General features: G+C 38.3%; 1 protein-coding gene across 1 annotated transcript in view; it reads right to left on the bottom strand.

Annotated features, from left to right (window-relative positions):
• vash2 (vasohibin 2) overlaps positions 1-14,166 on the bottom strand; it is a 32,553-nt gene extending 18,387 nt beyond the window's left edge. Inside the window, exons 1-4 of the mRNA XM_055186153.2 lie at positions 13,223-14,166; positions 6,384-6,472; positions 6,037-6,093; positions 5,258-5,332 (exon numbers count right to left, since the gene is read on the bottom strand). Of these exons, the coding sequence (XP_055042128.1) occupies positions 5,258-5,332; positions 6,037-6,093; positions 6,384-6,472; positions 13,223-13,537 (536 nt within the window). The 5' untranslated portion in view covers positions 13,538-14,166. The remainder of the gene's footprint in view (positions 1-5,257; positions 5,333-6,036; positions 6,094-6,383; positions 6,473-13,222) is intronic.
• Between the last annotated feature and the right edge of the window lie 1,555 nt (positions 14,167-15,721).

Raw genomic sequence — 15,721 nt, 5'->3', positions numbered from 1 at the left:
ACATCTATTTGTGGTGGTCAATTTTAATTTTTTGGAGAAATAAATGAATGTATGGGAATGTACAACGACACTCTCACTTGTATGATGTCACAGCAGTAGGCACCGCAAATATAACGACACGCCTATAATCCCTCCCACTGCGAAGTGATACTAAACTCGATGGAAAAGCTAACCATGCCAAAGTAAGGTGAGCTGACCCGACCTGACCCAAACCAAACCGTGGGGTACTATGCAATGGAAAAGTGCCATAAGTTACTGGGTTGTTCATTTTCACATTTTCTAGGTTGGGCACTGGGGACCCAATTATAGCACTTAAACATGGAAAAAATAAAATTTTCATGATATGTCCCCTTTAATATAGTCCCCTTTAATAAGTGGAAAGATCCTTTTGGCATAACAACTATGTTGAAATCTAAGCACTGCGTAGCTTCAAAATGACGAAATGATGCTTCATACTTTGCAACCATCTCTTAAATAAATCATAATCGTCACACTTGTCAGTAAACAGCATGTAGTTTTGCCGTTGGGTTAGCATAAGCTGCCAATTCATCCAAGGGCACGGCAACAGATCTGTTGAGCCTGTGTGTCCGACAACACAACGTTCTGGATCTGTCTTACTGCGTTGCCATCTGCCTTTCAAATACAATCACAAGTGTGCCCATTCACACAATCTGCTGGTATACCATAACACAAGCATATCTGTTTATCAATCGGCCATCGCAGATCCCACACTGATCAGTCATATAACACACTACCAACACAAGCAGAATATTCAGTAGAAAGTGATCATGTAGCTCAATTGCATTAGCAAAACAAAGGTCATGGGTTCGTTTGAACCCTAGGAAATACAAATACTGCCATTTATGGAAAAAACTAGCAGCTCTTTGCTGAGTTTCCTTGTGCTTCTATGTAAACAAAAATACACACACCCCAAAACCGCACAAGTGATATAATGAGAAGACACTATAGGATCACATTACCCATCAGCAAAATAGCGTGATCTACTGCTGTGAATTGCTTATCTGCAAGTTGTAGAGAAAACCAAAATAGGCTCTGAGAGCATGGTGTGAAAAACAGTCGTTTTTGATTTATGTCTACTGAATATGCAGACAGCTAGCAAGTTACGACTTCACAAAACAATGAACGTCTATCCTAAATACAACGTGAACAAAGACTAACCAAATACTCCCTGTCCTTGAGACAACCCAAAATGAAAAACTGCTGATCTGATCAATGAAAATGAAATGTATGCCCTCTGAACACATGCCAATACAAAGGATTACAAAGCTGAATCTTTTACTGTATTATTTTCCTCCTAACCAGCCCATTCTACTAGCCTAACCGCCAGCATGTGGATAGATAACAACTATCTATTTCCCTGTATCTTATTCCAAAACTCAACCACAATTGTAACCTCAAACTTCCAGCAGGGAATAGATGTAATCTTCACCTCTGTGCTTTCTGATCAGTCACCTGGGACCGTACACCATTAAGTCTCTCAGCCATTAGAAAAAAGCATCAGAGAGCGGCTGATTAAAAGACTAGTTTAGTACACAAAGACAATCACTAAGTGAAGTAAACTGGAACTCTTCTTTCAATTCCCTGACAGCGCTACTAATCTGAAAACAGAGAAACAATCTGTTCTTGACTAATGATCCATGAATTGCCTTTTTCAAAGAGTGGAAAACACCAAAGTCATTTAATCTCGCAACAACCCCATGAAAGACGGCACACTTGGCAAAGCAGATCTCTAAAACACTTCTGCCCCACCCACATAACAAATAGTATTTTACTTTAGTATTTACTACACTAAACTGTAGCATACTGTATTATATTATATAGCAAACTGAAGTAAATTACTACACTTTGTTAAAAAGCACCCATTTCATTGCAAAAAATTTATGTTTTTTTGTGTATTTGGTAGCCTGGGTGCCATCCGATCTTAGCCCCGCCCACCACAATTTGAAAAACGGGGAAGATCGGTCTGGGGATTCACCGTTGAGGAGCTACTATGCGAATACCAAAACCGGCCGACGAATCAAATTGTGAGGGCGGGCTTTATACGATGATGGACAGATGATCATGAACAGTAACGTATCAACCACGTCACCAAAAAGCGCGTGTGTTCAATCTGTTTACAATGAAATGGCTGCCGCTGGTGAATTCAGATGTGTGGATTCTGACATTGAGTCTGTTCTAAAAGATATCGACAGAGCATTGATTTAAAAAGAGGAACAGAGAAACGCGATCAAGGCATTTGTTTATGTTTTCGCATAAACAAATATGGAGGACAAATATGGAGGACAAAGTTAAAGAAGCAACTGAAATGGGTATCATGGCGATGCAACTCGGTGTGCACGACGAGATGGATATAATTAGCGGTCATTGCCAGCTTCTTTTCGGAAGCCTGGAATCGTGACTGCTGAATAAGTGGAGGAACATGCTAGGCTCCGATATTTTTCAAGCCAACGTAATGGGTAGCTATCGTCGTGGATGTAGTTCACCTAACGTACAAATGGTAAGAGATAGTCTTACTGTATGACTTAGTAAATACTTAATGTTGTGATATAAATGAAATGTTGTAAACATAGTAGGTGTTGATGTACCTTCGCTAACTCAGACTTAGTATAATTACAATGATGTTAGTATCATTGTAGCGAAATTACTAGCAGTTCGGTCAGGCTGCTAAAGACGCCATTTCAACATAAGTCTCACACTCCGTTGCTCTGATTGGTCGTATGTCTATCCAATTGAGTGTAGAGGCATTTTTCGGTTGAGACACGCCTCATAATTTTAGCTCAATGGAGCGGTATCAGACTCAAATTCTGACTAGAATTGAGTATGACAACGTCAGGCTATGTATTTGGTATATTACAATGTGTTCACATGGTTTATGGCTAAAAACACATTATTTTCCACATACCATACATTTTTGTAGCTCCAGATTTCAACTTCTTCCTGAAACGCACGGATTTGAAAAGTTTTGTGTCTCTGATTGGCCAGCTAATCTGTACGTTGTGATTGGCCTTAATACCTATTTATGTCAGCCGGAAATGTGACGCGCCTTACCATGTTTGAAAGATTCGCTCACAATGCAATGCTAACAGGAGTTAACTTACAGGCTGTGAGTCCGAAGCGGGAGGAATTTTGATAATGTCGTTCTTGTCTACATCACCAATCCCAGGAAGTAAACACTTGCCTACAATTGGATTTACTTTTTTTTTACTTGTATGATTTGCTTTCACCTGTGATGTTTGGTTTAGAGGTGTGTCTTCCTCATAATTGTACGATTTGTACGATTCGCAAACAAATTTATACAAATTAAGCACCTCATAAAATGAGTACGAATTCCTGTGAGATCAGGCTGTAAATACGAATAATTACTATGGTAAAGACCAGAGTACAGTTTGTTTTTTGTGAGTATGCAAACGTACCTGCCTTGCAAAGCACAGTTTATTTGACTCGTACGTATGTACAGACGTTCTCACATGCATTGTGACAAAATGCAAGGCATCTCCTGGGCTACATATCACATTTTCCTGTGCGTGACCCACGCGTAAAGTCTAATTTATAGTAGTGCGTAAGGTCTATGCCGAAACTGGAACTGCAACAAAAGTCGCTGTTTATTTACTACCATCACTGCCGGTCTTCTCAAAACACACAACAAGCTCCGGTTTCTTCTTCGTTTGTGTGTTAAACTGGCCAAGCTGCTTCTTCATTCAGTGACGCAGAAGTATATATAAAACCAAAAATTGGAATCCATTCAGCTGATCTACCATTCTTAGCATAATTCATTGAATCTGATTAGTCTATTAGCATCGCGCTAAAAAATAACCAAAGAGTTTCAATATTTTTCCTATTTAAAACTTTACTCTTCTGTAGTTACATTGTGTACTAAGACCAACGGAAAATTACAAGTTGCAATTTTCTAGGCTGATATGGCTAGGAATACTCTCATTTTGGCGTAATAATCAAGAACTTTGCTGCCGTAACATGGCTGGAGCAGGCACAATGATATTAAGCACTGCCCGAAAATAGTCCCCTGATATTGAAAGTTACCAAGGGGACTATTTTATTATATCACCTGCTGCAGCCATGTAACAGCAGCAAAGTCGTTGATTATTACGTCAGAATGAGAGTATAGTTCCTAGCCATATCGGCCTAGAAAATCACAACTTTTAATTTTCCGTCGGTCTTGGTACACGATGTAACTGCAGAAGAGTCAAGTTTTAAATAAATGAGTTTTAAAAGTAAAAATATTAAAACTCTTTGCTTATTTTTTAGTGCGATGCTAATGGTCTAATCCAATTCAATGAATTATGCTAAGCTATGCTAAAAGTGGTACCGCCAGACCCGGAGATCGGCTGAATGGATTCCAAAATGGTAAAAATCAAATGTTTAACTCTAGGGGAGCTGTAAAATGAGCATATTTTTTAATAAGTACACAAAAATTTGGTGGTGTGCATACTATTCTGATGACAAACTTTGTGTCATGCGCACTGTACACAAACTCTAGCGTATTCATAAAAAACAGAACTATACTTCTAGCGCGTTTTATAGTGCTTTATGTACGAATTTTATTAGTTTACTACTAGTAGTGCTTCTGTTCGAACCCGGACAGCATTATCCTTGCGTAAACCCATGACCAGGGTCTGATAATTGACACTAACAGTTTTTGAAAGAACACTACCTCCCGCTGATACTAAATGGCACAGATGCATCTACTGCATTTTAAGGAAAACTGACTGACTTTAGGAGGAGAATCTTGTATGACTCCTTGTTTCCTAGCAACAGCTGAATATAGGAGCCTCTGGTGGAGTTGAAAGGGTGGGGGATCATAGGGGAAAGAGCGATGTGAAGCACATTGCCTTTGAGAGATCTGCTAATGGAGTCCTCCATCTCAATAGTGCAAATGAGTTTTCGGCAACAATTGTGTACAGTATCGGGCAGATGGGGGTTTTCCAAGTAAATTAACTTTAGTGCGTGTGTTTGCTGGTAGTAATTACATTAATGAGCATTAAATTATGATATACCATAGGGAAAGAAGAAAGTTATGGTTTATTTTAAAGCCAGTGGTTTATGTTAGGATGCTGTGATGTGTTTGTAAATTTATTGCATACTGTGCCAAGTTAAAATGGCTGAACCCAACTATCTATCATATTCTGACCTCTAGATAAAATCCCTAAGTGATTATAACAGTGATGCAAGACTGGGATTTCACCAGTGTATTAAGGAAGAAAGTGAGATGCAAGGATACATTCCAAGGATAACTGCTTCAAGGCATTTAATGGGAAGTGATTCTCGTATCATCTCTCTGGCGGTCTCCATCAACCTGAAGGACAGAAAAACAGATTAGATCAATGTAACACACCGACTGATTTAAATAGAAATAAATATATGATACACTGTTGTAGTTATAAAGTAGCAACCACTCGAAAACTGTTAAGACCCCTGTCTAACTATAGGGTGGTCTCCTGGAAAAAGTTTAGGTTAATCCAGGACTATGCCTTAGTTATATTAGGAAATTTAAGTAGATTTTACAAACATACTTCACTTACAAAAATGTATGTCAGGTCAAGATGTTTTTAAATTAAGGCAGCTCTAGTCTGGGACTAGAATAAGTCCTGTTCGAGAAACCAGCCCTACAAGTCTGGATAAAAGGTCTTAAAGGGTTTTCACCTTTCCATCTCGTGTTTCATACTGTTCATTTTTACATATCACGATTTCACACTGTTTATTTGTAAACCCCAATAACATTAAATATACAGTAATTATATGAATGGATGAATAACATTGACAAATACAGCAAACCCCAGCAAAAGTGGTGCTAATTTTGTTTCAAAGCAGGGTTTTATAACACAGGGTGAAATGCTGTTGTACCTGGATTTAACCCAGGATTAGGAGCAGTGCTATAAGCCCTTCAGTTTTTTGGAGAAAAAACAGAAGCGTATTTTCAATAGTGTAAAATTAGAAAAAGAGTACAAGAATAACAGGAAGAAGGGGGGTATTCATTGCCAGGATGATGTCATGACTCACCCGCTCAGAGGTCTCGTTTTCTTTATCTCAAAGAACTGAGTTCCAGTATGGTTGTATCTGTTGGCAGTTAAGGAGGTACGCCAGGACGTGAAGTTTTTTCGCCTCATTTAGGACGCGCATTTTTCCTGTTTTTTTTTTTCATTGTGATTCATGCGTGTCTAAGCGCACAGCTGCTTACAATATCCTGTTAAAACCTTCATGCTCATTTCCCTTCACAGATGTATTTCTGGGAGGAAATTTTGACACTGAAATATTACTCACACACACGATGATGAACGTAAATACCCACAGCAGCTAACAATGAAACCATACTGTTGTATGCATGGCGTGTGCGGGGTAAAGGATACTGTAGGTTTCTCATGTAGTTCTGGACGGCGTGCAGCCAATCAGGCACTGACATGGATGGCTTAAAGTTTGGAACCGATGGCACGGGGTGCTAGAAAAAAATACAGAGATGAGTCTTTAAACCCAGAAGCATTTTGATACCATGATTCTATCATGCACGATCATGTAAAAAAGAGACAAAGGGGTTGTCCCTTTTGGGGTCAAAAAGGGAAAAAGCCAACCCATTGCGTTGTAATTTAACCTGTGCTAGTTTCAACCCAAAATGTTGGGCTGTTTTTAAACCCATTTTTGGGATAATTTAATCCAACTGCCGGGTTTGTCCCCTTTTAAACCAACACTGGGTTGAAAATAATCCAACATTTACAGAGTGTATTGTTTATACTGCTCTATACTAGATCCCTTTGGCCAAATTTTTAGGATGAACTGGATGTATCATCCACACGCCCAGAAGACAAATGTTTATTATGGATATTTTGTATAAACAATCCCTTCAATCCTCGTAAAACCGGTAATAAGGAAGAGACATGGATCCAAAACATAGACATCCAAGCAAGCAAAAACTGAGACAGTGAAAGGACGGCCATATACAGTATTGTGCAAGTCTTAGGCCACCATGCCAGAATTAGATTAGTTGTTTTTGCAATGTTATAGTGATCATATATAATTGTTTCTCAGTTTCTTTAATAAAATTCATCCAGAAAATACAGGAAATGTGTATATAGTATTAAAAACTGTATAAAACTGTAAACTAATGTGTCAAGTTTTTAGGGTAAAATCCCCTTCCACTTGAGCAATAGCAGGAAACTGCAGGATCTCTTAAACCTAAATAAAAATAAATCCTCATTTCTAATTTTAAAGAAATTCTGCTCAAAAACGCTCAAGATGTGTTTAGTGCTAAGAGAGGTCACAATAAACAAAGACGATGCCTAAAGAAGACATTTAGTCCTTATTTTTTTGGTACATATTTCCTGTATTTTCTGTTTGTATCTTAATAAAATAGATTGAAAAATAAATATGGATGGACATTTAAACTTCTAAAACAACAAGTCTGGTGGTGGTGGCCTAAGTACTGTATATAGACCCAATATAGTCTGGCTGTGTGTAACCCATTTCTACCCTTAATAACCTTGAATTTGGTTACATGCCATTTTTTCCTAAATAACTTGGAGCTGTACAACAGGTATTCAAGGTGTTTGCTTTCATTTCTTTACATGTTTTAAAAGTAAACACATCGTCTACTCTTGGGCTATGCTTAGACGTCTATTAGACAATTCACTGGCAGGCCAAATTTTGCCTTGTTTTAGCCTAAATTGCTTGCTGGGATGTCACAATCTAATCCTTTAAAATCAAGCAAGAGTTTCGCAATAACAAATACTTTAATGACACATCACTCAGATTACATCTGATGCCTTAATGCCATGAAAAGTCCTTTTTATCTGTAGAAACATCAAAACATGACTGATTATTGGCATGTATACAATGTGAATCACTAGTAAGGGGACATTCCACTTTTTTTGAAAATATGCTCACTTTCCAGCTCTCCTAGAGTTAAACATTTGATTCTTACAGTTTTGGAATCCATTCAGTTGATCTCTGGATCTGGCGGTACCACTTTTAGCATAGCTTAGCATAATCCATTGAATCTGATTAGACCATTAGCATCACACAAAAATATAACCAAAGATTTTCGATTGACTCTTCTGTAGTTACATTGTGTACTAAAGGCCCGGGTATACTTTTTTTCGGCGCACACGTCCGCGCAGCTTTCCGAGTATAGTCCCCACGGCTACACGCGGATGGCCGCGTTCGACGCTATACGCAATACAAATGATTTCTTATTCAAATTATTAGTCAGGGCAGCACTGATTTGGAGACATTTACACTACATTAAAACATTAGGATAGGTGAAGAAAAGTAACTGATCCACCATTGCAAACACAGTTTAGAACAAACAACAAGACAACAAAGTCAGGAATCAAACAAACATGCTCCACAGCTTTCTGTTCTTGGAAGAAGTAAAAGTTAAAGAAGAAAAACGATAGTGTGTGTACAAATGCTGTCTATTTCCTTTGTATAATTGTTTATAGTGGAGTGTCCTGTCTAAATATTTTCACGCGCATACGCTGTTGTACGCGGACTGTACGCGCACTGTCCGCGCGGTCTCAAGTTTTGGGCTGCACGCGGACGGCCCACGCGGACGGCCGCGGACCCTCCTGATGACGAAAATGACGTCATGCGGACGGCGTGCATACGCGGACGTCCCTAGTATACTTTCGGCTTAAGACAGACGGAAAATGAAAAGTTGCAATTTTTTAGGCAGATATGGCTAGAACTGTACTCTCATTCTGGCGTAATAATCAAGGATTTGCTGATGTAACATGGCTGCAGCAGGCATATTACTAGTAATAGCGATATTACGCACTGCCCGAAAATAGTCCCTTGCTATTGAAAGTAACCAAGGGGACTATTTTCAGGCAGTGCGCAATATCACTATATATCATTTTTTTAGCGTGATGCTAATGGTCTTATCAGATTCAATGGATTGTGCTAAGCTATGCTAAAAGTGCGTAAAAAAATGGTAAGAATCAAATGTTTAACTCTAGGGGAGCTGGAAAATGAGCATATTTTCAAGTGGAATGTCCCTTTAATTGTATGTCCCATCAAGAGACAAACAATGAACAAATGTTTTCTCACACACAAACCTCGAGATAAGATAAAACTTCTTCTTTTTTTACATAAAGAACTATTATAAGTACATATTTTCAATAAGCTCTACCGTCAGAGCCTCAACTGTACTGTAAACGGAGTCGGATGAGGAAATGAGAGTTAAAAACCTATCCAGTTTCCTCTTTATCTCTCTCTGCTCAATGCAGAGGAATGAGAGACTGTAGTTTCTTAAAGAAGAGAAGTGTTATCTTGTCTTGTGCTGACTTTTGCAGCCCGATAAAAAAACGAAATACTGCAGCAATGTTATGACAGCAGAATACAAACTCTGTTGATCGGAGGTGCTATACAAGTCTGAGCTGCTATATTGAGGTGTTATAAACGTCACATGTTCATAAAGCTTCATTAAAACGTTTAAAAAGTTTGTGAACAGTGTAATAATTCTTTGAAGAAACCCGCACCCCTATTTTTGGACCGTGAGCCATCTGTTCTCAACGATCTTATCACAGAACTGTTAACTGGTTTAGTTAAAATTCAGGGTTTGACGCATGGTACATTTAGAGAACTGTGTCTAGATGCAAAATCACTCTGCATATTGATTTTGAGGTTTTGACAGTCTGACTACTCTGAAATCTCCTCCACTGGCTTTCATCTCAATTGGGTCTATCCTACCCTGAAAGGAGGTCAACAAAAAATAGGACACCCTCCACAACCACAGAGCTGTTAGATGACCTCTGACCACTCATGGGACTGTACCGAAACTTGAGACTGACTATAGATGACACTACAACCCTCCCAGAAAATTTGTCTAAATATATAGATGTGTACCATTTAGTTATGTTAGGTTTTTTATCTTTAAAGTAGTTAGTGGTATAGTACCAACAAATGCTAGTAATTTTTGGGTATGCACCAAAATATATACTCTACATGCTGATTCCATAACCGCTATTTTTCACTTGATTTATCTGAACTTTTGTCAATGGTTTTGATTTTCATGGAATATGAACTGGATGCATTTAACATTCAACAAGCCAACATTAAATGCCAAATTATACTTGGTACAGATTTTGTTTTGTTTTGCCAAGTATTTAATCATTTACCCAGAGAAAAACAACAGACATTATACAACAGAGTGCATTCACACAGTTATAAACTATCAGTTTGTTATATCTGACTTTTTCATGCTATAGCCCACTGGTTTTCAAACTGGGGGCCGGGGCCCCCAGGGGGACTGCGAGATGGTGCCAGCGGGGCCCCAGTTTTATGACATTTTATAAAATACATTCATTTATCATGAATTCTGTGTAATTAAACCTAAAAAATAATACGCCAACTAACCAACAGCACTACTAGGTATGTTTTGTTTAATTAAAATATTACATTTTAAAACTGTTTTTGTCATAAATTTTCTTTCGGGGGGCCGCGAAAAAAAGCACTGTACACAAGGGGGGCCGCACGCTGAAAAAGTTTGGGAACCACTGCTATAGCAGATATGCCAGTGGTTTGGTTGATGTAAAAGATAAAGTGATAGTTCAGCCACCAAAAAATATTGTCATTATTGACTCCAAACTCGTAAGACCTCCCTTCATCTTCGGAACACAGTTTAAGATGTTTTGGATTTAATCCGAGAGCTTGTTGTCAAAAATTACGACTTTATTCAGCATTGTCTTCTCTTCCGCGTCTGTTGTGAAGCGCATGCGCGAGACTAAAGTGACGCGGATGACGTACGATGCGGCTGACGTGTTATCTGGTGCACCCCAGTTGTTGTTTTTTGTGCTCCCGGGTTTCGTTTACAGTCTGAGGGAGACACACGCTGTAAGTTTGGAAAAAAAACTTTGCAAACATGTCTGAGGATTACACGTCAGCCACATCACTGCAGTCACGCGACTCTAGTCTCGTGCATGCGCTTCACAACAGACGCTGAACAGAAGACAATGCTGAATAAAGTTGTAATTTTTGTTACTTTTGGACCAAAATGTATTTTTGATGCTTCAACACATTCTAACTGACCCACTGATGTCACATGGACTACTTGATGATGTTTTTATTACCTTTCTGGACATGGACAGTATACCATGCATAGATTTTCAATGAAGGGTCAACAAGCTCTCGGACTAAATCTAAAACATCTTAAACTGTGTTCCGAAGATGAACAGAGGTCTTATAAGGGTGAATCATGAAGGGTGAATCATTCATGAAATTAGAGGTCGACCGATTTATCGGCCGGCCGATTAATTGGCTGATTTTTGGCATATTTTCAACTAAAAAACATAGACATTTACTATGTTAACTTTATGATGAATAAATATTTTATCAGGTCTACCAAATAAGGATTTTATCCTACAAAGCAATAAAAGCCATGGTAAAAAACTGATCAAAGATGATGACAGTGTGTAAGGTAATATCTATGTCTGATAAATGCATGGTGCAGAGGAGGTTGTAAAACTCTTCAGAAAGACCAGTCATTTTTTTTAAATACTTTGACTTAAATAGTGACATTTTTACATTTAAAATATCTGCTAATGATGAGAACATTTTGATTATTATGTACATATAGAAAATCGGCCATCGGCTGCCCTGATTTCTAAAAATCGGCATCGGCCAGAGAATAAGCAAATTGGTCGACCTCTAAATGAAATACTTTTAATTTTTGGGTGAACCCTTTAAAACACTAAACAACTGAATTGATTATCCCAGCAAATCTAAATAATAGATAATGTCAATCTCAAATCCAAAACACTATAGACAAACACAATAAAAAGATGTTTTATGTTTTAGTTTTCCAATATTGTTTAACTGCACTAAGATGGATACCGCTGGTATGTGATTTGTTTGCATATAATTGCAGTGTCCTCGCATCCAAGGTTACCACCACAGGACAATCATAGAGTTCCTGTAGCTCAATTGGGAAAGCGTGTTGTTGTAGCTGTCGCAAAATGTCATGGGTTCGATCCCAGGAAACGTATACTGGTAAAATGTATTGCTTTGGATAAAAGTGTACAGTAATGTACTAAATCTTTGTCAATGAAAGCACTTGTGTATTCCACAATAAGACTGTGACTCTCTGTCCACCAGGATTTAAGCGGAGCGTCTGGCTTACGCTCCAGTTGTCCGACTGACTCCTAATCTGTCTGATCTGATGATTCAACTCTATGCACCTGTTCAACACCTGCTGCTAAGAAATAAATCACTATAACATCTGGAGAGACGAAGTAACACTTTTGACCATTTGGATGCATTTGTTTTGCACTCATCAGCACATGTGTGCAGTGTGCAGGAATGAACAACTGTGTTAAATAAGAAAGACAGCTTAACGCTATAAATACGGCTTGTTTGAACACTAAGGACTACAGGGTCTGTAATTAAGAGTCACTTTATCCCCTAATGCCATTTTATTTATTTTTTGAATACTATATCAAGGGTCGCCAGACCTTATGTGTAGAGGTCATGGCATTATTATGACCAAATTCTACAATTCTCCCATGAAATGTCACACATTACGATCATTTTTTTCTAACATAATCTAACTGGTCTCTCTATAGATGTGTATATAATAATCTAATCTAAACAAACAGAGGAATCTATATGCAGCTGTCATAGGTTCGAGCAGATATCTTATTTGCCTGGTTTGTAATTAAATTATACCAAGGGACAATGTGACACATTGTTGAATGCCATAGGGCTAAGAAGATCTGTCCACATTGGAATCTGGGTCACATAGCTAACAGTTTTATGATGCCCTTTATTTACTGAATACCTTTGCTAAATGACTCGGATCCTTCGTTGGCCAACTTTGAAGTTCAATTTGATCAACATTCATGCAACATTCTGTACCCACATACATTCTTAAAAAAGATCATTGTGGGGATGTACTAAAGGTTATTTATAGTGGGAAAAGGTTTTTTGGAGTATTTAAAGGTAAGAAAATATGTTCCTATAAGAACCTTTAACCGAATGGCTCTTTCGGTAACCAAAAATGGGAACCTTTTTGACACCTTTATTTCACTATATTGATCAAACAAGTACTGTGGCACTAAATGATTACAATATTGACATACCATGGTAACTATGGGATTACCATAGTGTACATGTCCAAATAAACCATGTTAAAACAATGTGTCTTCTTTACCAACCAAGGCAAAACAGTTGGCAAAAATGCTCTCTCGGTTCAACTTACTTTAGGGAGGTGTGTTGCATTCCTTATTCTCTCAACCATGTCTTGTCCATCAGGGTGAACTTTGGCTACATGAGACCACATTCTGTCCCAGGTGACACTGTCTATAGGAAATCCCGTCCTGTTTACATAAAACGGAACCCCTCCGTCCTTTTCGTCTTCCTCACCGGACGACCTGCCGGTGTTGTTTGCGCCATTGGACTGGGAGGATTCGGCAGACGGACCGGTACTGTGACAGTAGGTACTGGTGCTTTTGGACCGACCGTGTCTGCTGACCTTGGCCGTGGAGCCGCTGGTTGCGGTGTTCGGTCCGGTCATTATTTCAGAAGTCTATAACTGGGGAATTTCCCTTGCTTATCCCCAGATCACTTACGCTTGCACAGCATTCATACAAAAAGACGTGTTGCACCGCATGCTTGCATATTAATGTACCGAAACAACCCGGCCCAGTCCAGCTCACCTGTGAAAATTCGAATGGTTCTGACAGTGATCCAGTTAACGACCATTTCTGGACCAAATTGTGGCTGGTTCAGTTCATATGAATGTATTTACAGTAAGCAGCCACGAAGGTGCTCAAGGTTGTACAGTACCGCATATTGTAGCCGATCTGCTCCAGATCTCCAATGTGAACTGCTGTTCCTGTAAATGTCTGATAGTCCAACAGAGTGTCTAACAGTCCGATTGAGGGACTATAGTCTAATCCAGTTAAGGGTCCAATTCTGCCACAGAAACTAGCGTAACGTTACTTCTTTATCCTTTGCACACATCGTGGACGCGCCCGACTCGGCGGATAACGGGCGGAATAATCCGAAGACAGTTTTTAAACGTTTGACTTTGTACTAATTTTGAACTGCCTGTGTTATTTGTAGGGGTGTAACCGTATCCTCTGATGGTCTCAACAAATGGTTACTCTCTGTAGATGTTCTGTGTTATTGTATCTCTGTGAGCGACAGCCAACCACGTTGCGACATTTTTCATTGGCTGAAGCAACAAAGCGAGGCGGGTTCTATTTCATGTAACGGCAACCGAGTGGTTTAAATTGCGGAAGTGGGCGTGACCCTGAGTTTTCTATCCAGTCGGTTTTATATTTAATTTGTAAGATTAAAAAACACTAGTTTAGGCGATAGTGTGTATCATACAATTAAAAGATAATAAAATATGTTTTAAAAATGTAATAAAGATTTTGAATTTAGTGGATTTTGCTCTCTGGTAAAATATTTGATAACCTTAAAAAACGAACAAGGCCTACTTTAAATAAATATATCAATAGAATATTAAAATAGAAGCCCTATGTTGTGATCAGTGAGATCTTGCTCACTCTTATGTACATATTTACCAAATATGGTAAATACCAAAACCACACATCCGCACTTCACATAATCACATGTACAGCAACCTATTGTTTGTTGTTTCTTTGTGATGCTTTTATGGTATTTTCTTTTATATTGTCTCAAATGTAAAATCATAATAACAAATTGACGTAATTCAGCAGTTAGGAATAAACATTTATAAACGGCTGAAAGAAATTGCTTTGTTACCATATATCACTAGAGGGCGCCAGAGGCCTACATTTGAAACTCTGCTATGTGAATCCACATCGAGATTCTGTGACGAGGCCATTGAATGGACCACGGTGAAATATGGGGGACCTCAATGCCTACTCTCGAATTACATAATTTTACAATAATTGTTAAACGGATTACATTAGTTTTTTTTAATCATGGATTTAATAATTTTCGGATCAGCAAAAAGGGAAATAGGGAAATAAAAACAAATCAAGAAATTATAAGCATACGAAAATAGAAAAGAACAAAGTTACAAAGAAAGTATGTCTAAAGGTATTTATGAACAGACATAGAAACAAATGAATAATAACACTCTGTCTTCATCTTTCTATAAATTAAACATAATTAATCGCATTAAGACCATCCATATACTGACACGTATCTGATTTCTTTGAACTTGACTGTTTTTATGGGAATACTGGCAAATATTGTGGTATTTTGAGATAATTTTGCGTGTATGTGTCCTGTCAAGTGCAAGAGATTCTGTGTTTGTGTGCTTTTTGAAACGCGCGTCTCTGTGCGTGCGCTAAATGTGTGTCAAAAACAGTTCACTTTAACATCTTGCGTTTACATTGTTTAAAATGGTTTACATTTTAACATTTGCAAGTTTAGAAACACGTGCAAATGATAAACTTTCTATATAAAGTTATTTATTTCTAAATTATGCATATTTGAGCGATCATTATTAACTCTTTTCCCGCCATTGACAAGTTATCTCTCAATTAGGAGAAAACATTTGCATAAAAAACGTGTTTCTGAAGAATTTTTATGTTAATCTGCAATACCGCGATTATCCACTAGACGCAGTGCTTGGGGGCCCCAAACAAACTTTTGTGAGGGGCCCCCTGTCAATGCATTTGTTCCTGCTTAACCTAGTTAGTTGTTAACTGACCACATATCTTGTATTATCTTACAGCTCAGCTGTATTATTGCCATA

Source organism: Misgurnus anguillicaudatus, chromosome 18 (assembly GCF_027580225.2).
Source record: "Misgurnus anguillicaudatus chromosome 18, ASM2758022v2, whole genome shotgun sequence".
NCBI lineage: Eukaryota > Metazoa > Chordata > Actinopteri > Cypriniformes > Cobitidae > Misgurnus > Misgurnus anguillicaudatus.
Note: the sequence above shows the minus strand (reverse complement) of the source record. Positions and strands in the feature narration are given on the sequence as shown.